Source organism: Penicillium canariense (assembly GCF_028826845.1).
Source record: "Penicillium canariense strain IBT 26290 chromosome Unknown utg000001l_segment0_segment0, whole genome shotgun sequence".
NCBI classification, from domain to species: Eukaryota; Fungi; Ascomycota; class Eurotiomycetes; order Eurotiales; family Aspergillaceae; genus Penicillium; species Penicillium canariense.
In genome coordinates, this window is record NW_026622728.1 from 2,392,401 (window position 1) to 2,417,118 (window position 24,718).

The 24,718-nt window shown below is 54.3% G+C and overlaps 8 protein-coding genes across 8 annotated transcripts; 3 read left to right on the forward strand and 5 right to left on the reverse strand.

Moving 5' to 3' along the window:
- Positions 1-101: 101 nt before the first annotated feature.
- N7482_000829 (uncharacterized protein) lies at positions 102-1,186 on the reverse strand (the record flags this gene model as incomplete). Its single annotated transcript, XM_056682954.1, has 3 exons — positions 102-240; positions 295-372; positions 429-1,186. 3 exons carry the CDS (start codon positions 1,184-1,186, stop codon positions 102-104), a joined length of 975 nt encoding a protein of 324 aa, XP_056546560.1.
- A 2,036-nt stretch (positions 1,187-3,222) lies between these two features.
- Positions 3,223-4,645, reverse strand: png1 (peptide-N4-(N-acetyl-beta-glucosaminyl)asparagine amidase; the record flags this gene model as incomplete). Its single annotated transcript, XM_056682955.1, has 2 exons — positions 3,223-4,033; positions 4,116-4,645. 2 exons carry the CDS (start codon positions 4,643-4,645, stop codon positions 3,223-3,225), a joined length of 1,341 nt encoding a protein of 446 aa, XP_056546561.1.
- A 4,851-nt stretch (positions 4,646-9,496) lies between these two features.
- On the forward strand, positions 9,497-12,324 carry N7482_000831 (trehalose-6-phosphate synthase; the record flags this gene model as incomplete). The annotated part of the gene is made up of 3 exons (XM_056682956.1): positions 9,497-9,519; positions 9,578-10,901; positions 10,963-12,324. 3 exons carry the CDS (start codon positions 9,497-9,499, stop codon positions 12,322-12,324), a joined length of 2,709 nt encoding a protein of 902 aa, XP_056546562.1.
- A 975-nt stretch (positions 12,325-13,299) lies between these two features.
- Positions 13,300-15,777, reverse strand: N7482_000832 (uncharacterized protein; the record flags this gene model as incomplete). Its single annotated transcript, XM_056682957.1, has 5 exons — positions 13,300-13,954; positions 14,005-14,315; positions 14,339-15,400; positions 15,484-15,712; positions 15,761-15,777. The coding sequence occupies 5 exons, from the start codon at positions 15,775-15,777 to the stop codon at positions 13,300-13,302; spliced, it is 2,274 nt and encodes a 757-aa protein (XP_056546563.1).
- Positions 15,778-16,486: 709 nt separating this feature from the next.
- Positions 16,487-17,489, reverse strand: N7482_000833 (uncharacterized protein; the record flags this gene model as incomplete). The annotated part of the gene is made up of 2 exons (XM_056682958.1): positions 16,487-16,942; positions 17,010-17,489. 2 exons carry the CDS (start codon positions 17,487-17,489, stop codon positions 16,487-16,489), a joined length of 936 nt encoding a protein of 311 aa, XP_056546564.1.
- A 264-nt stretch (positions 17,490-17,753) lies between these two features.
- Positions 17,754-20,283, forward strand: N7482_000834 (uncharacterized protein; the record flags this gene model as incomplete). The annotated part of the gene is made up of 4 exons (XM_056682959.1): positions 17,754-17,773; positions 17,832-18,121; positions 18,190-19,982; positions 20,050-20,283. The coding sequence occupies 4 exons, from the start codon at positions 17,754-17,756 to the stop codon at positions 20,281-20,283; spliced, it is 2,337 nt and encodes a 778-aa protein (XP_056546565.1).
- An 880-nt stretch (positions 20,284-21,163) lies between these two features.
- N7482_000835 (alkene reductase) lies at positions 21,164-22,279 on the forward strand (the record flags this gene model as incomplete). The annotated part of the gene is made up of 1 exon (XM_056682960.1): positions 21,164-22,279. One exon carries the CDS (start codon positions 21,164-21,166, stop codon positions 22,277-22,279), a length of 1,116 nt encoding a protein of 371 aa, XP_056546566.1.
- Positions 22,280-22,645: 366 nt separating this feature from the next.
- On the reverse strand, positions 22,646-24,224 carry N7482_000836 (putative MFS transporter; the record flags this gene model as incomplete). Its single annotated transcript, XM_056682961.1, has 2 exons — positions 22,646-22,657; positions 22,722-24,224. 2 exons carry the CDS (start codon positions 24,222-24,224, stop codon positions 22,646-22,648), a joined length of 1,515 nt encoding a protein of 504 aa, XP_056546567.1.
- Positions 24,225-24,718: the final 494 nt, after the last annotated feature.

The following is a 24,718-nucleotide window of genomic DNA, read 5'->3' on the forward strand; positions in this document are numbered from 1 at the left end:
TTCCCATGATCGGGCCTGAGCTCAACTCAAGTGGGACCGGGCTCTTTTCTCGGCACTCGTTATCAGCGAGGTGGAACTTGATTATAACTATTTACGACAGTCTACCACTTCCAATTCTCCGGGTGAAGGTGCCAGTCATGCTCTCTGCTTAGCTCCGCCAGTCCATGTGCGACATAAAGAGACTCTGACCAATCAAGTTTATCGATAATTGGCCATCCCCTTCGGAACCCCGAAATGTGACTGTAATCCGTTAGTATATATTTCCAACGCTTTTATATAGCATGCCTGGCATACACATCGCCCGTGGTCTGATCAAAGATGATCTTCGAGAGTCCGGGCTCGTCTGGTGCTACCCCACACCTAACCATCTGTCTTTTGATTATATCAGTATCCCCTCGTCTACCTGCCTAGGATTTGCATAGACTTACTCATAGGCGGCACGGAACTTAAAACGGATATCTTTGCGTGCGATGTCATCCAAGCCCCAGTAGAACTCCTCTGTCAGAGGCACCCCGGGGACCTTCTCCCACACAATGTATCTAATGTAGCCGCCAGGAAGAAGGTCGTGCTCTCCCTGTGTACTTTCTGCGTGGCCAAGGAATTGAGGAACAGCGGCACAGCGTCCAGCTTGCAACAGCTTAAAGCACTCTAGCTCGCCACACACTGGAGGAGGAACGGCCTGTTTAGTCAGTGTGGCGTTATCAGCATCCTCCGTTCCAGTGATAGGAATCTGTTGGTAGATACGCATAAACGCGATCTGCTTTGGGTCCCCTACGGGATGGCACAGAAACTTGCCAACAGTCTTAGCTGTCCCGTGGCCCATCTTGAAATCGTGTTCTGTAGCAGGAGCTGCCTTCTCTGCGAGTTTCTCTGTGATAACCCATGTTTGGGAGAGCCCTGACCAGGCACACACGAGGGTCATTGTGGAGCCCGCCTGAGCAGAGGGCGTGGCGCGGGAGGTCGTAGCTGGGGAGTTCGTAGCGCGAGATGGATCGGGCTTGGTGGCAGAGACGACGAGGGAGCTAGGTTCTGGTGACGGACCATCGGAGAAATCGTTATATGTGGTGACCGTAGTGCCGACAAGGCCGCGGATTAATCGAGCATCTAGATGGATTTTCCGACATGAAGTGCCATAATGATAGTTGCAAAGAGGAGGCTTTAGAAAAGCAAAATAGCTTGAAACCATAGGTGTCTAGCTTGGGGGAAGAAAGAGTGAGGCATAATTATCTACTGATGATATACATGGTCATGTGATCCAATGACGGAGATCTCCATCACCATCCTTTCGCTGGAAAACCAAACATATACTATAGCGATGGACCAGAAACATAGTTGGCTTGCATTGCGTTATGTGCAGTGGACACCCACTAGCACCTCTAAGTAGTATACCAACTCCCAGACTTACACGATGTACAGTACCATACCCATTCGTCAAAGCACATGCAGTCTACGTAGCTGTGGAGGAATTAATAATAAGCATAAACAATCATCCGTGCACGTACCAGCTGCAATCTGATTCCAACGCCTAGCATACCGTTACCAGGCCAGATTCTTCGAGTGGTTGGGGCGGGGGTTGTTTAGATTCCAAGTTCCATCATAGCCGTCCTCGCTGCACCACCACATAAACAATCCCGATAAGCGATAACGATAGCCACTGATAACTCCTAATTCGTTGCTTTATCGCACCGCGCCCGAATCAGGTGTATACGGTGGCGTCGAGTTCGGCATGCGAACCGACACAGTGGACATTGTATGTCAATCGTTAGTATGGGAGTGGGAGTGGCTCGTGTTCTCAGCGGCCTACCCCCTATTCAACCGGCTCGAACACCCAGCTCCGAGCCCTCCGAGCCCAGCGGGACCCCTGGGCCCACCAGGCGCATCCACTGGCTCGCCTCTAAAAATATCCCCCAATGGGCCCGTGCTGGCCTAGCGCAGGGCTGAATGCTGCGCCAAAGCGCGCAACAAGGGCTTCTCTGTTCCAATATCCAGGTGCACGTTTCATAGTAAAACAATTGCCGATGCAGTGCCGTGTTATAGTGGTGATAGGACCGGGGGCCGCTGCGGTTGACTGTCTTGCGCAGGGGCGCAAGGCCAGCTTTTTCGGGACGAACGCCGTAGGGGCTCCACGGCTGAACCCATCGTCAGGCCCACACCAGGCAGAGGTTGAAAGGCGCTAGGGAGGTCATCGCGGGGGATAATCGCACACCATAATATTACGGGTAATTTTGGGTATTTGGGGGCCCACCAGGCAGGATTTTTTAATTCTACACCAAGAAAGATCGCAAATAAGAGTCCAAGTGGTAGTGGAAGATTGTTAATAACAGTAATTAATAGTTGGTATTCAAAAGGGGGTCAAGAGGTATAAAAATGGTATGTATAGACAAGAGGAAAGAAGAGAATAGTAGACGAAAAGAGAATAGAGAACGGGTCCCAGAGTGGGAGACGTGTCGTGCCCCAGTCCAGACGGAGGGGTTTTGTGACGTATACATGCAAATGAGAAAAGAAAAATGGCTCGAGGCGTGTCTCGTACAACATATGCCGTCGCACAAAGGAATCCCATATTAGAGAAAGGGAGAAAGAAGAGGAAAACTGTCACCACTGGCGCCGTGCAAAACCGTGCCAAGTCAAATGCTATGATGCAACAAGATAAGGGGCAAAACCGACTGGCGGCTGTCTTGACGTCCAAGATGCTCCAAGAACTTGTCTTGCGTCAGACTGTTGTATCCAAAGGGATCGAAGGGGAAAAAAAGAGATGATTCGTGTCCAGTACATCGGTCGGTTATAGGGAAAGATGGTAGGTGTAAGTGATTGTTTTGGTGATCGATGATCGGTGGTGACGACCGTGCTTCGGCATTCACCAGCCAGGCCGGTGTGCGAGTCAAGCGGAAAGCCCAATGTCGGGTCGCGGTCGCGCGCTGGTATTTGACCAGGACGGGTGGTTGCCAGTGTTGGCCACCGGCACAGGGGCACGAGAGCGTGCGTGTACCTGTGATGCGGGCGGGTGGACCCGGCGCGACCGTCGTGACTCCGATCGGTGAGGTGTGTCCACGTTGTCGTGGAGTGTGGTCGAAGGCGGCCGGTCCTCATTATCAGCTCAATCAGCTGGTGAGGATCAACGGGTGGCCCTAGATTTGGATAGAGTTGTAGGAATCCAAAGGAAAACGATCTTTGGGAACCAACAATGAAGGATATTAGAGGTTCGAGTAATCGTAGAAAATGGATTTATCGTCCACCCGGTGGTGGATGATCAGGACCCGAGTTTCCGTGACCTCCGGCTCTCTGCCATCCGGAGTCAGCTTCCTCGCGGGCATCGGCGTGCTTCTGCTCCTCGGGGCGGCCCACGAGGCTGCGAGGCAGAATGTTTTGAATCTCGGCAGCAAGGGCGGAGGCAGTGTACCCGCGCAGCTCGCGCTCTTCACGCTCGTCTTCCTTAATGAGGCGGCGCTGGTCAGACTTGGACATGTTTTCGCGGCGCTTTCGGCGAATCTCATGGATCGACCAGAGAACGACCTCCTCGGAGGTGCGGTTGCGAGGACTGCCGTGCTTGGAGAAGTTGCGAACGTAGCGGCGGGTCACATCGGTCGCGCCGTCGATGGAGAAGGCGACGCAGTACGAGATCTTGCGGCGCCATCCTTCGGTGTACAGACGAGGCTGGTCCCAGGCCTCCTCGCACGCATCCACGTGTACCCAGCGACGTTGGTGTTCCGAGTACACCTCGGTCCAGACATAGTCCTCGGAGTTCCATACCCAACGGACGCGGGCACCGACCGCCCGACAAAGCATGCTGAAACAATTGGCCCATTCGCCAACACGGCCACGCCGGGACTGCAGCAATTGCCATACATCGGAGTACCGGGGGAATCGTTCATAGGCTCCGCAACTCGGCTCGGAGCATCGGTACAGCTCGACTCGGGTGGCGCCACGGGCGGTCTCGTCGGGGCTGGGAGGCGTCATGCCCTGTGCGATGGTGGGCATGCGGCACTGGGAACATGGGGGGTTGTTGACGAATTGGAAGAAAGATCGCTTGAACCACCTGCGAAACAAGGGATGTTAGTATGGGAGGGAGAGACGAGGGGGGTGGGCAAGACTAGGGTCTGTGGCGGTCTCGAACGCACCTCAACAATGCCCGAATCACACAATCCTGATAACCCCATTCCGGCTTGCCTCCCACGCTGGCGGCCTGGGCTTGCATGATCTGGGACTCCTCCTCGGCCTCGGCATACAGGCGATCGAGAGGAATGGTGCACAGGGCCTCGTCCAAGAGACCCGGGTTCTCGTACTTGGTCGGCGTTACCGACAATCCCTTTAACAAATTGTAAAACTTGAGCGAGGCGGTATCATGGGGAGGCGAGGGCATAATCGGCAAGCCGCGGACGGCTGGGCTGGATGGTTGTGGTTGCGAGGCCGGGCGCGCTTCGGTGCCAAGCGAGGGAGGTGGTGGCGGCGCTCGCGAGGGAGGCGGAATCGAGTGACCGGCGGGAGGAGCGGGCGACTGGGAGTCGGCTCGCAACCGAGACGTATCCTGCAACTGGTTGAATCGCTTGGTGCGCATCAACTGTTCAAACTCGCGGCTGAGCGAGGTGGCATCGTAGTTGGTGGTCAAGCCCGGCTGCGAGGCCCGGCGATGGGGTCTGCCGTCCGCCATGGTCGGAAAGGCGAAGTCACCGGCGGCAGACGTCGACGGGATTTACTCCAGGGTGAGGGTGAGGGCGTGTCGACGGATCAAGACGTCGGAGGAGTTGGTCGAGAGATGAAGGGAAGTGAAGAGGGCAGAGGATAGAGGAGGAGAGTGTAGAAGGAAGGGTCAGTAGTAAAGAGGGCCCTGGGGAAGGTGAACGTATGGTGGGCCAGGCCAGGCTGGGTGGGATACTGCGTATTACGAGCGTCGTCAGCCTCTCGCCCAAATCACGGGCCCCGCGCCCAAGCCGCGTGTGCCAGGCGGGCCAAGAGAAAAGACCCTTTTTCTCGTAATTTATCCTGCACACGTAACCAGATCAGTTCCCCTACAGTACGGTAACTACGGAGTACAGGACTTCGTATTCTGTCACCTGTTAGGATGTGGTTAGGGTCTCGGACTCGTATTGTATTTACAGGCTGGGCAGACCACATCACCGGAGAGTCCTTGGGCGAAGGCTTGTACAACGCTTGAGTCTTCCGGGCACGCTTCTGATTCTTCTCTTCTCCTCGTACCTGACTCGACGGATCATGGCTCCATCCGCCTCGGATCCAGCACCAGAGGCTTGTTGTGCTTAACTTTTACCCCCTCGATGCCCGTCCTGGTCCTCAGCCAGCACCTGCGCGATCTATAGCGTTGTCGTCAAGATGGAAAGTATGAGGTGGCTTGAGCGAAGATCTCGAATGATCGTCCCGTGTCTCGACTTGTCCCAGAGGACGGGGCAGAGCGCACACCAGCCTACGCGTTCGAAGCCTCTCCAATTTCCTTTCGCAGGACTTCGATGGAGCTGAAGCAGCACCTGTGGCGGAGACGCGCAAGCATCCGTCTTGGCAGCCAGTACGATCGGGCTAGAGCCCCGTTGGGGCTCCACCACCTCCCTCTCCGTCCTCCTCTTCGTCGTCCTCTCCTTGGACCCGCTAAACTACTTCGGACCATGCTGACATCCATGCTGTCGTGGTCAACCACTGAGCTCAGCATTACGCCGCCCGTCAATGGCTGGCCCGGTGGACCCTTTCTCCCCCAGGGGGCTTGGCACTCGAAGGCTTCCGTCGCACTCCAGAATATCCTGCCTGCGCTGGGTCCTGGTATGGTCCAATGTTCCTGTCGATCGGGATGCAACCAAACCGGAGATCGCGAGCGCTGGTCTCATGGACGGGCCTCTGTCATTCAATTATGGTTGTGGTTTTACACGTCCACGCGGTCGATGAGGCCAGTGCATGTACGGAGTACGGGTCTATCCCTTACTCTTCCCGTCCTCGTTTGGTGGTTGACGCAATACCCAGCCCACTCGATCGCCAATCACCGTCGAAGGAAATCCTCCGAACGGTCCAAAGACCCTGAGAAGCTGAGGGTCAATCGGGTTCAGGGTCGCCCCCCATAGCAGTAACAGTCGTCCGGTTTGCAAGCTATCGCTTCATCCCGAATACCCACCGACACGTCTCCCACCGTCCCCTCGTAATAGCACATGTACCCAAGTGACGACCGTCTGTCTACGGTATACTGTACTATACAGAGTACAATGCATACGCACTTGTCGGCACTCCCACTCAACCCAGGCAGACTCCATTGATCGTACGGGCACGCGGGTAAGAACCTTTCATTTTTGTGTTTCCCTTAGTTTGAACTCCTTTTTCCCCTTTTGGCGTTTAAACTGGAGCCGCAGTTCGCCGTTCGCCCCGACTGTCGAGTCGGTCGCAGTTCCGCTGATCGGCCGACCACCAACCCATTCGACCCAACAACCTGACCCCAAAGACGCGTAGCTCGGTCAGTGACCAACTGATTCCGTCGCTAGCTTCTCCATCCTCACTCGGGCAGCTCGGGCATCATTAGCCCACGTTTCATGCGTAACCCACAGCCTCGAGAGTGGCTATGCAGCAGCTTACCTATTTTCATCCCATCGCCGTTGCCCGGGGTCTACATAGCTCATAGCCCATCGACCATAGCGATAATCCATACTATATATGCACTGCCATCCCAGCGACCACCGTAACCATCCTTACCAGGATCTTATAGTCGGTCTCCTTGCTCGGCAGGGCGGTCTACTGAATCACGCCTAGCTCCGATGGCGCAAACCCCAGGCAATTTCACGCAAAACAACCGGCGGCTTCAGTAGGGGGCCAAACTGCCAATTTTCAGCCTCGGTGACTCAACCCACCGGTCCCAGCGTATTGGTGCTCGAACTACTCGCTACAATACGGAGCTCACGATTAGTGGTATGCCTGCTTCGTTATGGGCCGACTAAACAACCACAAAACAGCGTCTGATGCGGCGTGACTGACCGGGTCGTGTGGGATTCGTCTGCGACACGCAGCATGCAAGGAACCCGCCTCCTCAATATCCACGTCCTCGGGGTGACGAGGGAAACGCATGCCGCAAGATGACGAAGAAATCAAGCTGCCACTGCGGGATAAGAACTTTAGCGCCGGTCAGCTCGGGCGCGTCGTGCCGAGTACCCCAGCCATACAATGCGCTCTCCCCACGCCAAGAGGCCAAGAGCCATCATCGTCGTCACTGCAAGCATGGGCTAAATCCTAAGGCAAAGGGCACTGCTTATCCCTGGGCTTCTGACGTACACCAGGCCATGGAGTTCATCACCCCGTCTAACATGTATAACATGTACTGTAAGTTTGCCTGCCAAGCTCATCTACTTTGCTCCGCGTTCCATGGGTAAAGCCGACGCCCATGGCACACGCCTTGGCACAACAAAAGCAACGATTCTCGTGATTCGCAGGGCTGGGCATTGCGTCGCCCTCACCGCGCATCCTGTCGCTGTTTTTCTCCTCTATCCTCAGCCAAGGACCCCGACACGTAACGCAGCGAAGATGATGTGCAGAGCCATCGCGTCGCTGCAAATCCTCGGCCTCGCTCAGACCGGCTCAACGATGATCAAGCGACCTTCGCTTTAGCCCGTCGAACCTGAACCCGAATCCGCATGAACCGTCATGACGTATGGAAGAGATAAACTAAAAAAACGCATCCACAAGACAGCGGTGACTCGACGGAACTTATTTTGCTAGTCCGATCCACCAGCTCGCACACTACCGCGCGTTAGCTCTGCGCTTCCGCGTCACCCACCACTAGACTCCAGGAGTCCGCTGGCCGACTTACGTGCGCCCAATTTGAGATCTGAGTTTTGGGCCCGTTTGCTTGAAATGTTTCCCATACGATACCTTACCTGGATCTGTCCTCGCTGTCATGTCCAGGCGTTTACGTGTCTGCGCAACCAGTGGATCGACCGTTGATGAGCCTTGCGGGGCCGTTAGCCTGGGGAGTTGCTGCCGTGACTGTCCTGATTAGGAGCTGGTCATGTCGCTGTTGACCTATTTCTGTACTAGCTTGGCTCCATTTTTGAAGAGATGATTCAGAAGGAGTGAAGAAGCTGCATCAGCAGCCCACTTGCGGCCGAACTTGGCCCGAGCACGGATGTTCCTGGTTGATAGGAACGAAAGACTATTTTGGTTGCCACGTCTTGGGAAAGGTTCGCTCGTTGATAAGCACGACTAACCGTTGACTGTGGATTGACTAGCAGGATTTGCTACTGTGCTGCTCAACATTTAGGTTTTGGGCTTGCTGTTTATACGCAATGTGCCAAATCTGGCGCGCTATTGAAGTCCGAAGATGTTGGGTTTTGCCTGGTCTTGTTGCTGACTCGTCATCGCCTTATCCTGGGCCCTCGCCTCCTCTTTTGGCGTTCTACTATCATAGATGGGGGTTTGAACCATTAACGGGCGGCGCCATTGCTGCGTCACTGCCACCTTCGATCTGATGTATGATACCAAGCTGTCGTATGTAGTTGTGACTAAACAACTTAGTGGGTGGATCGTGGGCTGCTTAGGAGAACAGCATCGACGTGTCGGTGCACTCCTGTTCGATCTCCTGTATGCCGTCCTATTAGACTATCTGATTCTCATTTCCCCCATTTTTCTCTCGGTCCAAGCGAGGCCGAGCTGGGCTCGGGCACGCCGAGTGCATCACATCTGCCATGGTTCTTGTTCTTTTGCATACGCTGTCTGCGCAGACTGTGCGTGAAGGCGAGCAGATCATTTTTCAGTGTCGCCATTCATTAACGGGGGTTTTGAAAGAAACACCTAATTTGCCTCTCAAGTTGCTCCTTTGTAACTTGAATGACCTCACGACGTAAACAGTCATTCATATCACATCTATTGATATACTTGAATAGACTTTTCTTCTTCATTACTCGAGTGTGCAAGGCTCATCTGGGAGAATTGAACCTCTCCACGGTGGCTTCATGATTTCCACTATAAACACCAGATCACGATCGTCCAGGGACCCATTCGAAAAGACTCCGGTTGGGCTGCTAGCCAGGGGACACATGAGCTCGCTATAAAATACGTGGACCGGCCACAGGCCAAAGGGATCCCAAGCTTGGAAAAAGACACCAATAGCCCCCGGGGGAGCCATACACACCTCACGGAGGCTTCAACCAAAGGGTAGTCAGCAACCTCGGCAATCCAGTATCGCCACAAAGATGATCACGCAACCCAATGGACCATATCTTTAGAGAAGAAAGAATTTCTAGAGAGGCCCAAAGCTGCGGGAGACCCTGGGAGGATACAGCAAACTGAGGTACATGCTCGCAACTGCCGTCGGGCAGCCATCCAGCGGGCTGGTGATTCGGTCATATATAAAGCCTCGCTAAAACAAATTCGAGACAAATCACGATTTCTCCCGTCCAAAACCCCTCATCTGACAACTTCAGACGGCACCGTTTTCTCCGAACTCCCTCAGCCATCGGCCTCATGCATCCCTGTGCATCGCGGGCGATAATTTTCAGCGTCAAGATTCTGGCAGTTCAATACGATGACTGTCTTCATCGCTTCTCTGTGAGCGGCATGCCTTCCCGCGATTTAGATGCTCAACCGGCTCATATTGACTCTTCAGGTTTCTACCCTACACCATTGACTTCAAGACTGCCGGTCTGAAAAGCGGTCGTCGCAAGTCTTCGCCCAGCCATGGTGCTGTCGACGGCTCCAACTCCGGTCCCATCGTCGGTCGTCTGCCTCGCCTGAGGTCTGGCAGCTTAGAGCTGACCCCGGGAGCGACGACAGAGGACGAGAAGATCTTCAAGGCTTACGCATCACAGTCCGCTGGTGAAATCCCTATCGCTGATGACCCCAACGGACCTGGTCCCAGCGAGCCTCGCGCGGTGCCCTGGGGTCACAGTCACAAGTTTAATCAGCCCCAGTCGAAGGCAGCCACTCACCCAGAGCCATCCATCCTGAGCCGCCCCGCTTCACGGCAGGGATCAAGGGACACTTTCATGGATGGTGCGCCTATTTGGCCGACAACAGATCGGCAAGGAAGTCCCCGTGCTTTGCTTTCGGCCGTTGACTGGACTGTCAAGGCCGCAGAACAGGGCCATGGTGGCCTGCAAAACGCCATACATGCCGCCGAAGAAGCGGGGGTCCTGCTGAATAAGATGTGGGTTGGAACGCTGGGCATGCCAACCGACTCCCTAACGGAACTGACTCGAGATGTCATCGATGAGACCCTCAGGGATGACTACGAGTCCCTAACCGTGTTTGTGGGCGACAGCGAGTTCGAGAGCCATTATGCTCATTTCTGCCGCTCGGTCCTCTGGCCTGCGTTTCACTACCAGATGCAAGAAAGTCCCCGTCATAATGAATACGATGACTACTCCTGGAAACAGTATCTCAAAGTAAACGAGGCTTTTGCCGATACAATCTCCAGCCGCTGGCAACCAGGGGACCGCATCTGGGTACACGACTACCATCTCCTATGCTTGCCCGCGCTACTAAGAACGAGACTACCTCATGCAGAGATCGGGTTCTTCCTGCACACGGCGTTCCCCTCCTCAGAGGTTTTTCGCTGCCTGAACCCACGGGAAGCTCTACTGGATGGTCTCCTTGGTGCAGACCTGATTGGGTTTCAGACTGAAGAGTACTGTAATCATTTTCTCCACTCTTGCAGTCGACTTCGGAGACTGGAGGTCTCAGTTGATGGGGTTCAAGTCAATGATCGATTCGTTCGTGTCAAAAACCATCCCCTGGGGATCGACTACAAGTCACTCAACTTGCTGCGTCAGTCGGTTGAGGTCAAAGACTGGATCACCAGTATCACCAATCGGTATAAAGCAAAACATTTGATTGTTGCCCGAGACCGACTGGATGCACCTGGAGGAATCAAACAGAAGCTTCTAGCATACGAGCTCTTTTTGGAAACCTACCCTCAATGGCGAGACAACGTATGTTAAGACCGATCCCTCATACCGATCAGACAATGCAAATTTAACGTGGTTAACATAGGTGGTCCTGGTTCAAGTTGCTTCCTCAGCTTCTGAAATTCCAGAGCTAGAAGCCCAGGTTTCAAAAATCGCAATGCGGATCAACTCAGTCTACTCAACTCTCACACATCAGCCCCTAGTCCTCTTGCAACAAGACATTAGCTACTCACAATTCCTCGCACTCCTCAGCGTCGCTGAAATCTTCATGGCCACCAACCTCCGCGAAGGCATGAATCTAACAAGCCATGATTTCATTCACTGCCAAGATGGCGAGTTAGCATCGCAACAGCATGGATCCTTGATTTTGAGTGAATTCACCGGCAGTGCATCAATATTCCATGGTCATGAGCTTCTCGTCAACCCATGGGACTACAAGCAGTGCGCTGATGCCATCACTAAGGCGTTGGAGATGTCCCAAGAACAGAAGCAGCGCAACTGGCAATTTTTGCTCGATCGTAAATCCCCGTACACCGCGCTGGCCTGGTACTCAAACCTGCACTCCGCTCTCACAGACTCTCACAGCTTACAACAGTCTCACCATACACATGCCTTCTCACCACTCCGAGTGGATGCCCTCCTGAAAACTTACAATGCAGCCCAGTCTCGTCTTTTCTTCCTTGAAGACGGCGCCATATTCGACTCAGATACAGCAAACCCCCCTGTCGAAACCACTGACATCTTGCAAAAACTAGCCCTTGATCCGAAGAATACAATATACCTGACCAGCAACCGCAGCCCGAATCAACTCGAAATAACAGCCAAATCACTCCCGGATCGGATTGGCTTCATCGCTGAGAATGGCTGCTTCGCCAGGCTTCTCAACACCACCGAGTGGACAGACCTCGTTGACGTTGATCGCACCGGTGACTGGCGCGCTGCTATCAGAAAGGTAATCGAGTACTTCCACGAACGCACGGAAGGAAGCAGTATCGAAGAGCACCGGTGCTCTCTGACATTTCATTACGGTAATGCTATCGACCCGGACCTTGCCGCTCGCCGGGCCTCCGAGCTCGCTGATCAGATTAACGGTGCGCGAGGCAGTGAGGCTATTCGTGTCGTTCGAGATACCGGTGCAGTCAGTGTTGAGCCCTTGTATGCGTCCAAAGCTGTTGCTGCTTCTATGATCCTGGACCAAGGATCTGGCGAGGAGTTTTCGGACTTTGTCTTCGTGGCCGGTAGTGCGCGAGGCGACGAGGCTTTATTTCGGTGGGCCAATCGCTTGACGCGTTCTCAGCCCGCTTCATTCAATCCCCTTAGTGTCGCGGTTACGACTCTGGACACTGGTACGCATGCTACCGAAGCTAGGGCTGTCTTGCCAGCTGGATGGACCCTGTTAGATGTGCTGCGGTCACTGTTGACCACAGATCATGCGAAAACTGACTGACAAGCATCAAAGCTCCTGTGTTGCGATGGGAATGACTAGGCCAGAGGTGTCATTTTTTGTTGTTTTCTCTCCCCTTCTTATTTGTCCGACATTTCCTTCGATCGGTGGCCTGTTTACCTCTGAGACGAGCACCTCTCATGAAAACACACGGCCCAGGAATACTGTTTACTATAATTATCCCGTGAATGGCATGGAACGGATACACAAGACACTGATGTGTCGTTGAGTTGTGCATCATTAGACTGCAGGCTTATTTTTTGATGCATTTAAATTGTTTTTAATTCATTTCCGTAATCAATATCACTATCTCATGCAACGAATGATCCGCGCAAACCCGTAGAACGAGAACGAGAACGAAAGCCCAAATACCAAGCGCATATATCGTCGACAGGATGAGAACTGGACACCGTGGGAAACAGATACCACTCTAGAATAATAGAAATGGACGGATACATAGCGATGAATAAGGGGGCAAACCAATAAAACATTAACTTTGGCGATTAAAAAAAGATACTCCGGGTAAAAGGAAGATGTTGAAAAAGGTTTATTGCGCCGCGCCCAATGACGAAGTGAAGCGGCAATACTTCAAGAAGCGAAGATATTGTATCTGCAATGGACCGGCCAAGATCACAGTGAGGTCAAGGCGTACGAAAGCGACGTGGAGCGAACGAAAGGTATGGAGTCGGGCAGGCGTGAAGAGCCGACCTGACTGAAAATCCCCGGAAGATCAACAAAAACTGAACTGATGCGATGCACGTGTGAATAGAGAATCCTGGGCCGAATATAGAACCAGAGCCGTGAAATTGGGGGAACATGAATCGTAAAGAGTAGTCCGTAGCTGGTAAACATTGCTCTTCCCCGGTTGCTACCTTGCCTGGCCTGTGCGAGGTGGACTGTAGAGGATGAGCAGCCAGTCACTCTTGACAAATAATGATGATGAACATGAAACGGTTCCAATACGAAGTGGTTGATTGTTCAGCCACCGACATTAGGGTTTTGGTTGTAATCTTTGGACGAGGCTGAATTAGTACCGGCCGAGATTAGTGTCGGCGCAACACGGCGCTTCTTCGGTTGCTGGTCCGCTGCGGTTGAGTCGGGACCCTTGCTCTCCTCCTTTTCGCATTCGCTGACTGTAGGTGCGTCCCGCTTGCCTAGAACACTGGGAAATCCACTGGCAGTGCTTTGCTGCGAGGTTTGCAAAGGGGTTTGGGGTGGCGTCGTAAGAGGAAGAGTGGAGGGTTGCGAGGAGTGTGTTGCTGTCACCGAGGGAACAGAGCCAAGGGTCGGTGTTGGGTTGTTGACCACAGCTGCAGACTGCTGCGTAGATGATTGGGTCGCGACTGAGCATGCTGAGTTAGACCGCGCAGGGCTGGCCGGTGGTACCTGGGCATTGCTGGCTGTCGCAGGACCTCCGGTGCTCGTTGGTGCGTGGGTCGGTTTCACAGGTGATGGGGCATGTGTCGGAGTTGGCAGAGGCGTGACGTTTGTCGAGGGGGTGTTGGAACTAACTGGGTTCGAACCAGTCGAGATCGTACCCGTGTAGATCTGACCTAACTCTCCCGGAGCAAATGAAAGGGTGGAACAGAAACCATCAGAAGAGCTCATGATCAACGTCAACCCATCGTTGGCCCTGTTTCTCGTCAGAATCAGATGTAGAATGTTCTCAAGTGATGCACTTACCAAGTTAAGTCGGTGAAGGTGGCAAAGTGCAGGTTGTTCACAACACACAGAGGAGTCTGTTGCTGCGTGTCATATACCAGAACGGCATCTTGTGTGGCAACAGCATAGACGATGCGGTAAGGAAGTGCAAATACTGTGGAGGTTGAGCTCTGTCCAGCATCATTGCCCTTGTTCTCGGTGGTCTTCGGTGATGCCTGAATCTTGGGTGCATCGCCACCTGCCTGGTTAGAAGATGGCGGGTCCATGGGAGGCTTGCTTGTAGACGATGTATTCGAAGCCACGATAGAGTCCGGCAGAGGCGGGAACATCGCCTCCCCCCTGCTGATGTGTCTACAGTCATGTTTTTGACCGGCTGCGTACCCTGCTTCAGGGTATAATAGATTGGCGAGCACTTGACCGCTACCGACGGCTTCTTGTGACCAGGGAGGTGGGCGATGGGCGGCTTGTTGAAACCGGCCCGTGTGTAGACGTAGACGGTGTTGATGATCTCGTCGGTGGTTTTTGAAGAATCGGTGGCTGAGACATGAGAGGTCTTATATTGGCCAGCCGGTGTGAACAAAAGGCTCCCATCAGGTGCAAATGTTAGTCGTCGGAAGAAAGATGTGAAAGTTTCATTGGCATAGATGCTGGCATTCTTAACACCAAGGCCTCCAAGAAGGCTCGGGGAGGAGACCTCTAGTGGCTTCACAGCGGGCAGTGGCAAAGATGGGGCGGGCGACGCGGAGCGTCGAATCGACGGGGACGAGCCAAACGAGGAACGCCGACTGTGAGAAACTGGAGGAGGATCCATTGGCAGGTTAGAAGCCATTGGGGTTCCCGGTGTCGATGGAGCAGGCGAGGCAATAGCAATTGAGTTGGTCGAGCTCTGTTGTGGCCTGCTGGTCGGTTCTGGGGCAGGGCTGCTGGAGGAGATGCGCTTGGCAGGCAGATCCATCTTCAGGATCTTGCCGTGGGGGGTCAGGGTAAATTGACCATCCTTAGTCTTCAAGCTGTACATGTGAACTGATCGATCGGATGATTGAGTCGCGACAAATTCATTGTGCGGATCCCACGCGACACCCTGCACATAGTGGGAGTGCTCTGCGATCTGCCGTACCATTTGCCCTGCGAAGTCAACCGTCAGCTTTCGTACTTGGATCAGTCCGCTGGTACCGATAAACCAACCATTTTGAGCATTGTAGATTCGAGCAATATTGTCCATGCTCCCTGTAATGATAAAGACTCCATCGGGTGACCAGGCCAAATCGTAGATCTCGGCACCGGATGAGCGGCACATGTGCTTCACCCGCCAGCTCTCCTTGTCGTCCGACCGGTCCTCGCCAAGCCCAGGCTGTGTTTGCAACTCAGACGGTACCCAGAGCAACACATTACCATCGTCTCCGGCGGATGCCAGCATCTCACCTGTGCCCACGTCAGATTAGTAACGCCCAGGAGCACTTCCGCAGGAGGGGAGCTTATACCCTTCGGACAGAATCGGACCACATTGACAGCCTGCGTATGCTTCACCAGTGTACTCAGATAAGTCACCTTTCGTTCCTCCCCAGTAGATTCAACGCGCCAAAGCTGTAGAGTGGTGTCAAACAGGAGTACTTCAAAGCAGGATTGTTGCAGGGACACGGGGGAAAGCGGAACGTACTCGAACGTTGTTGTCACTAGCAAAAGACGGTTAATCGAGGCATATTCCTCCTTTGGAGAGTGTAAACACTTACTTTCCAGCGGTTGCTAGTCGGCCCTTGCCATTAGGATCAAAATGTACGGAATAGATGGGGGCATTGTCGTTGTGCCACGAGATCAGCACCGGGGAGGCCTTCATGATGCCAGCCGCAGCTCAGCGAACTCGTCCTGGGTAGCCACTGATCTTAAGAACGAAGAGAATGCTGGATGGCTTCCGGCTTCCACGGCGGGTTCTGGAGGTTGAACGAGATCTCCCCCGTCTAGGCCCGTTGACGAGGGGGTTCGTGTATAGCCTGTGGAGGGGGAAACCAAGGAGAGATCGGTGCGAGTGAGATTGAACGGGCCGTGGGGTGAGAGAGTTGCAGGAAAGAAGGAGGTGGCAGAGGGAAGGAGTTTGGTGGAAGGGCGAGAGAGTCTGACGATGATGCTTCGAGTTGTTTGCGCGGGAACGCGACCGACGGCCGATTAGATACGGAGGCCCACCGCCAGTGAAAGGCGCCCGATTTTACACCACGAGACACGATTGGCAAGGCTCTTTCCGCAAGAACGAGACCAGCGAAATCTGATTCTGCCAATTGGAACAATTAGGATGGCCACCAACTGAGTTGATTTTGTTCTATGGCTCCCGTATTGCCAAGGTTTGACTCGGAGAGGTTCCAGTGCGGAGAACCTAGAGCAAAGCAAGATATATAGCTTGACCAATAAGTGGGCAACCCCAGAACGCCCCATTGCCATTGCCCAGAAGATAGTGATAATTACAGTAATTGAATCATAGCTAGAATTACAAAATGATCTCAGCTTTGCTCCATTATGAGACCCATTTTCCAATTGTCTCTCCGAACCAGCTGACGGCTCTCTCCCTTCTCTTTGCCCGGGCGTCCTCCTGGCTCTTCATGAACGGACTGGCCTCCTCGACATACAGCTTCTGCTGTTCCAGCTGAGCATTGTGGGATCGGATCTCCAGTTCACGTTCGTGAGGAGTGAGCTTGACCAGAGGCTTGGATGGCTTGAACCCGGCTGGGATGGCCTCGCCGCCGGGGATTTCAACCTTGGCCCCAGCCACCCCGAGAGTATGAGAGGCCTTCTCGGGACTGAACAGCGAGGTGAGAGGCGGTGGCTCAACTCCAGCTGCCTTTGCATCCGCCACTTTTTTCTCATAGTCCACCATTTGGTGGTAGAGCTTGTCAGCGTGCATCTGGATCCGCTCCTCCTTTTCAGCGTCGTAATCGAAGGTGGCCGCGTAGCCTAGGGCCTGGAGGAATTTCTACACAGGTATTAGCATGGTTCGAGCAGTAGATCCGATGTTCACAGCGAGATCGAGGGGCACTAACGCTCTGGGTCTGGAAGCATCGCGAGAAGGTGGCATTCTCCGCTGAGCACATCGTCAACCGGGACTCGATCTGCTTCTGCCAGTTCCCCGTCTTGAAGCAGAAGGTCAAGGCCTCATGTTCTAGAGCACAATTTTCCATCGCCGCCCGCTGCACAGTGTCACCGCGCTCCTTGTACTTTTCAACCACCCGTTCCGCTCCGCGGACCCCAGGAGAGCTATCGGCATTGCTAGGCGGCTTGTAGGTCTTCCACAGATCGGCATAGCGACCATCCTGGTAGAGTGACGCAGCGGGGACTTTGGGTTTCGACGACTCGGCCTCTTGTGATTCGGGCGATTGCACAGACGAAGGTGTAGGGGCCGCTTGCTTCTCACCAGGCGCAGGCACGTATTTATCCGGCGTCTCTTGCTCAAGGAACTCCCGGAGGCCCGGGTCAAGATTCTTGACGGGGTCGTTTTTGCTGTTCCCCCAGAACCAACCCATTGGTACGTGATTGTGCGACGATAGAGGGGAGAGGGCGTGGAAAGGCGATTCTTCAGAGCGTTGCGGAGAAATCGGGACAAAAATGGATCGGCCCCGATGGACTCTGGGCCCGACCGCCGCGGTCGTCTCTGATTCTCCAACATCAACACGACGCGTCTATCTCGACGCCGTTCCTCCACAATGGATTCCAGTATGTGCAGAATAATACGGAGTAAGGGGGAAATGACCTTCTGACAATTTACAGCGCGAGAGGAGCGGCTGCAAATGCGACAGCGCGGAGCTGGGTACGCGCCTCTACCCCGCGAAACCATAACATAGAACGTGCAGCTAATTGCGGGATAGGACGCGCAAAATCAAGGAGGTTGATTTCGGTTTTTCCTTTGGAGGCGCAGCGATTGGACCTTCGAATTCAGCTGCGGTACCTCTTGTCCCTGAGCCGAAAGAACCGTCGCAACCTGAGACCGCGCCGACACCTGCAGCATCACCAGCGTTGAAGGATTCACAAGGAATTGGCAGCGTACGGCGCACACCGGGAAGCGCGCGCAATCAACTACCCCAGCGCCCGTCAACATACGACATACCTTCTGACGACGGACCTGCACAGTTGCGTAGCAACAAGAGGCGGAAAATCAGTACGTTATGGACCAACGGTGTGCTAGCCATCAAAAATAGGAGCCTTCTACTAATACCATTGCCGTAGGTCCTCCAAGCCAAGACGATGGCTCTCCTTCGCGTCCCAAGACATTGCGCGCCAGAAAAAGCATCTCCATCACAGCTCAGAATGGCGACACAGGGCCCGCCACAAGAAATCTGCTGAGCGCCTCCATATCAGCGACCGGACCCGAGACAACGCACGATCAGACAATAAGGGAGGTAAACCAGGGTGCCAACGGCGTAGAGGTGGACCTGACAGCTGCTTCTGAGCCGCCACAGAGCGGTCCTACGATTCCTGACCGCACCCGGCCATCTAAGGTCCCAATACGCAAGACTCAACCAGCTGTTGACCTAGCCCAACCTACCCGGCCATCCCTCGAGAAGAGCCGTAAGAGTGGGTCACCACAACAAGAGGAAAGTCCGGCGAAGAGGCATTCGCAAAAGTCTACGCCACCGACTATCCAGGAAGACGATCAAGCGAAGACGAAGGGCTTACGAAGGCGTGGCGAACTGGCCGATGGTGCTGAAGCTACTCAAGTTCAAGCTCCGGCATCGGATGCCAACGCGAAGAAGGGACAGGAGGACAGCGAGCTTGCACGAGATACTGCCACGGAAGCCGAAAACGACAACCAAACAACGCAAAGGCCATCATCCCGGGATGGGCCCAAGTCCAAGCGTGGCCGGCCGCGCAATGCTAATAGCAGGAGCTCTCCACCACAACCCGCCGAGAATGTGGCGACGGAACCAGAACGAGAGCCGGAGCAGCGCAATGAATCTGTGCATGCCACCTCTCAAGCCCCTTCGGAGAAGAAACGCCCCCGTGGTAGACCGTCGCTTGCAAAGAAGACGGTTGATGCAACCGTGGGGGATGTGATACCGGAGGCTGAATCCGCAGCGCGAGACGAACCTGAAAATGCCCCATTAGAAGTGCCACCAAAAGCCAAACGCCTTCGCGGTAGACCGTCCCTTGCTATGCAGACGTCTGAAGTACCTGAGATTGAAGGTCGGCCAGAGAGCTCAGGCATGTCAAAGATTGCCGCAGGCGAGTCATCTACAACGGCGGCGCGCCCAGGCCGCAAAGCTTCAAAGAAAAGACAAAAACGACCGCAGCCAGAACCAGAACCAGAAATGGAACCCGAGGTACAAGCTAGTCAAGAGCTGGACCCGCAGCCAGGAGCAGATGTACAGACAGAGACAGAGGCTGGACCTCCGAAGTCTCGGCGTGGTCGTCCTAGCAAAAAGGCCATGCGAGCTGGAGGATCGGAGGCGCCGCCCTCAGAAGAGCAGCCAGACACCGACGAACCACCAGAGCCACGCCGAAAGACAAGAGAAGCCCGGGGAGAAACCGTCCCTGTTACCGTTCATCGTCTTGCGAATGCTTCTGCTTTGGGTGCTATGTATGCTTCCGGCAATGGCTCCAGCGACGAGGAGGAGGGCTCTGCCGACGAACTCTCGACCCGCCAGAAGACCAAATTGCCCAACCGCGGTGGAGTCAATCCAGCGGATGTGCTGAGTCAAATCTGTCGCGAGACATTGGAGAAAACTCTCAACAAGCTCAAGGTCGGGATCGAGAACGAGACAAATAACCAAAAACGCGCCGAATGGTCCCGCAAACGGAAGGCTGTGGAAGCGTTTGGCTTGGAGCTGGATAGCCGTCTCTTGGACCTGAGTGAGATGCTCGACAGCAACTTCGTCCTTGGCATGCAGCTCAAGAAAGCGAAGCGTGATATGATGGATCTGCGAAGCCATCTGTACAAGGTACGGAAGGAGCGCGAGAGTATAGCTATACAAATGGATGCGGTGCGTGCCAAGCATATGGAAGAGGAGAAGGCAAAGACGGTATGTTTTCTTTTTGTGGTTGCAGTTATTCGAATAAATTACGTGACAGAACTGACGATAGCCATAGGCTCGGACTACCATCAACAACTCGCTCCATACCGTTGAACTCGCCCTCGATCGCAGCCAGCACCGTGCTGCGCCCAGCACAGAGCTTTCTTCGGCAGATGTCGAGTTCATGCTTCGCACCGTGGCTGAGGATGTTAGCTGTCGGGCCCCTGGGGCTCAAGGGGGCCTACTGAACCAAATCCGTGCCTTCAACAACCAACTTGAAGCGACTGCGCGGCGCCTGGAGCAATCGTGATCTTTGTTCCTGAAAGTTTGTCTGGAGTCATTTTTGTCGTTCATCATTCGTGATACCATGATACCAGTTTGAAGCGAGTTAGCAATCGGGAATAGCGTTTTTTGTTTGTACACCCCAAGTCAGGTACTACGTGATAGTTTAGAAGTTTGAGGTTTAGTCATTCTCAAAATCGGCTTGACCAATACATAGTTGATGACTATTTCCTAGACCCACTGCCAAGGCCTTAGTGCAGATCAATTATTGAGCTGGCCACGTTAAATTGAGAAGCACAGGAAAGTATGCATTGTATAGTATGTGTGTATTGGTCAAGCCGGTTTTGAGAATGACCGAGAGTTCACGTTGCTTGACGGATGATTAATCAAGCTCCGTCCATCCGCGGCCCGAGTTTGTTGCGTTTGCTGGGCCCCGAAAGCACTATAATTATTAATCACGGGTGCAACCTTGTTTTTAATTGGAAGCTTCTAGGCGGAGTTAGGGAGTTATTGTGGATATAGGACTCCACGTGGAACTCTGTGGAAGAAAATTTGTACGGAGTAGGCGGCATTAGAAATGCCGACTCGGAGACTTCCAATCGCACGTTTCTCTCCTTACTATCCCCATAATAATTTATCCAGTACCGATCATTTATTATGGTTCACTTGAGTATAATGGCGGGATTAGAAATCCCCCAGTGGGCCTGGTGGCTTTCCCACCGGGCAGGGACTAAAACCTATATAACAGCATCGGTCGTCTTATTTCCATTTCGATAGCATTCACTCTACTCCATCAATTGGACGGCGCACTTAATTGATTCTGCCATTTTCCAATTCCTCTCCCACACTCACCTTAGCGGCTCAATTCCCCATATTCATCGCTTCTACCTACTACCACTACATCCACAATGACCAAGTTGTTCACCCCCATCCGCGTAGGGCGCATGGAGCTCTCCAACCGCATCGCCATGGCGCCCATGACCCGCTTCCGCGCCGACGACAGCCACGTCCCCCTCCCAATGGTCAAGGAGTACTACGCACAGCGCGCCGCCGTGCCCGGCACCCTGCTCATCACCGAAGCCACCTTCATCTCTCCCCAGGCCGGTCTCTACCCTAACGTGCCCGGCATCTACAACGACGCTCAGATCGCCGCCTGGAAGGAAGTCACCGACGCCGTCCACGCCAAGGGCTCATACATCTACGTCCAGCTGTGGGCGCTGGGCCGCGTCGCAAGCGCAGATCTGCTCAAGGCCTCAGGCTTTGAGGTGGTCTCTGCCAGCGACATCCCCGCCTCCGCAGACGCGCCGACCCCGCGCCCTCTGACCGAGGAAGAGATCCAGGCCTATATCCAGGCCTACGCGCAGGCCGCGCGCAACGCGGTCGCAGCCGGCTTCGACGGCGTCGAAATCCACGGCGCAAACGGCTACCTGGTGGACCAGTTCATTCAGGACGTGAGCAACAAGCGCACCGACCGCTGGGGCGGCAGCATCGAGAACCGCGCCCGCTTCGCCGTCGAGGTGACCCGCGCCGTCGTGGAGGCTATCGGCGCCGACCGCACGGGCATCCGCTTCAGCCCGTACAGTACGTTCCAGGGCATGAGGATGGAGAACCCGCAGCCGCAGTTCGCGCACCTGGCGCGCGAGCTGGCCCCGCTGAAGCTCGCTTTCATGCATCTGGTTGAGGGCCGTATCGCGGGCAACACTGACACCGAGTCCGCCGATGAGCTGGACTTCTTCCTGGATGCGTATAAGGGCGCTGGGCCTGTTATCATTGCCGGTGGGTATCAGCCTGAGTCGGCGAAGGAGGCGGTGGACCAGAAGTACAAGGACCATGAGGTGGTTATTGGATTTGGTCGGCCATTCACCTCGAACCCGGATCTGCCGTTCCGCCTCAGGCAGAATATTCCTCTTGTGCCGCACCAGCGGGACACGCTGTATTTGCCCAAGGACCCCAAGGGGTATACCGATTGGGCGTTCAGCGCTGAGTTCGAGAAGGTTGCGGAGGCTGTGAAGGCTACAGCTTGATTTTGGACGGACGGTCCGGAACTTTTGTCATTTGTTGATTTCACTGCATAGCGTTGCGTCTTTCTTCTTTAGATTAGATTAGATGGAGAGATTGGAAAGTATAGAGTTATTAATTTTTGCAATGCTCTGGAATGATAGTGGTACCTCGAGAGTTGGACACTACTAGCCTGACCGCACTTTTGGCGCAATTCGGGAGGAATTCATAACGCCCAATTGCAGCTTTGTCGGGGTATTCAACCTTTTCGAGGTGCCACTTTACCTATGTACATATCCCCTCCTCTACTCAATATCGGGTATTTGCCTCGACAGCGGTCCTTCTCAATCATCAGCCGTACCCTGTGCAGGACAGCCTTCACTCGTCTCAAATCACAACTTGTACTATAGCCCCTAGTTAGCGCCCCGCACACCCCATCGAAAACTTAATATGGATTGATCCACTTACCCGAAATTCATGGTTGTTCCGATCTGTCAGATCCAAGAATTCGGAATTCTGCACATGCGTCTCGCCCGCATGCCGCTGATCCCGGCGTCGGTTCTCCCAGACATAGTAGCCTCGCAGCAGCAGCACAAAGATAATCGCCACTGAAGTGGTGGCGACAAGCGTAATCTTCGCCGGGATGTAATTAGGTTCGTCCTGCGTGCGGAACGTGAGCGGGCCCAGGATGTTGCCTAGGCAGAAGGACATAAGCATAACGGCGTTCATGGTGATTTTCTTCGTGTGTCCGGCAATGTTGGCGCCTGCGATGGAGTACATGATTGGGAGGGCCGATCCGGTCATTTGCGTCAGGTAGTTGCCGGCCAGCTGCGCGGCTTTCATGTTCTGGGGTGCGAATGCGAGGAGGCAGCCGCCGAGTAAGCCGCCGCTTAGCGAGAGGACAGCGGCGAGGCAGCGCTGGTCGAAGCGGGAAGCGAGATATGTCACCGTCAGGATGCTGATGATGCCCACGACGCCGTTGGGAATGTTCAGGAGCTCGGTCTCCTTGGTGGTAAACCCGATGTTCTTGATGATCAGGGAGGTGAAGCTGCTGATGGCGGTGTTGGGGATATCCATGGCCGTCACGATCACAGCAATCAACCATGTCTGCGGGTCCCGGAAAACCTCCACGGATTGGCGCCATTTGAAGTGCTTGTTCTCGATACCGGTGCGATTCTCACGCAGCCGTTCGATGGCCAGGACTTTCTCGGCATGCGTCAATCGCGAGGTCATCGGGTTGTCTGGGAGGAAGATGATGATGCAGATGCCGACGGCGATCGTGACAAGACCGAAGATCAAAAACATGATCTGCCATGATTTAAAGTGGTCACTGGTGTAGAAGAGCAGGCCGTATGCGACCAGCGCGCCCATGATGGACGCAGTGCCGGTCCCGAGATACCAGATGCCCATGCGTTGCGGCTGTTCGCTCCGTTTGTACCACATTGAGGTGATCAAGATCAAGGCCGGCGCAATGGCACTCTCGAAGCATCCCAAAAGTACCCGGAGTGTCATCAAACCTCCCATAGACTTTGCCGTGCAGTTGAGTGTGGTCATCAGACCCCACAACACGACGTTAAAGCCAAGGTACTTCGCGGTGGGCAATCGCTGCATGAGATACCCCGTTGGCAGCTCGAAAAATAGATATGTCACGTAGAAGGCCAGGGTGAGGTTGGAGAACTGGTTGGTTTGCATGTGGGTGTCGCTGAGCAGGCCCATCACGGAGGCATAGTTGATGAGCACCTTGTCCAGGTATTGCAGGTTGTACGCCGCCCACATCAGCGGCATGATCATCCAGTCGATTTTGCGAACCAGCGTCTTCTCGTTCACCTCCACTGCGGACCCGGTGCCTTCATCGCACAGGAACTCGAGCGCGGCATCTGCTTTCCCCTCTGGTAGCGTGCCATTCTTAATCTCGTACTCGACCGACTGTCCCACAACGGAGTGCATCTGCTCTTCCTCGGGGGCTCCCATATTGTAGTTGCCGTTCTTCAAGGTCCTGGTTCGGACTAAACGGATTGCTTGTCAATTTTGTCCAGGAATCCATCGGGAGAATTCCCAGTGCGAAGCTGGCCCATTTCAACCTCCAGACACAACCCCACCTCCGGACAACTACCGTGATAAAGAAGCATTCGACAGGCTTATCTGCCGACCACGGCCATCAGTTGCAGATGATAACGCGAGCCCCGATACCTCTTCAAGAAGCTTGTTCCCAGCGGTACTATCAACAGCGAGCGGAGGTGCGGGTTATCCCGCTCCTGATAGCAGCGCACAGACAGATCGGCCTATCGCTGGGCTGCATGGTTGGCTGGCCATCTCCCTCACCAGCGGGGTGAAGGGTTCTCAGGAGAACCCAGATAGCACATTATCTTGCTCTGCGAAGGTCATGACAGGCTTGTCGGCTAAGCTGTTAGACCTGATCGGGAAGGTAGCGAAGAATAGGGGGCCAGGGGCAGAGATAACTGCGC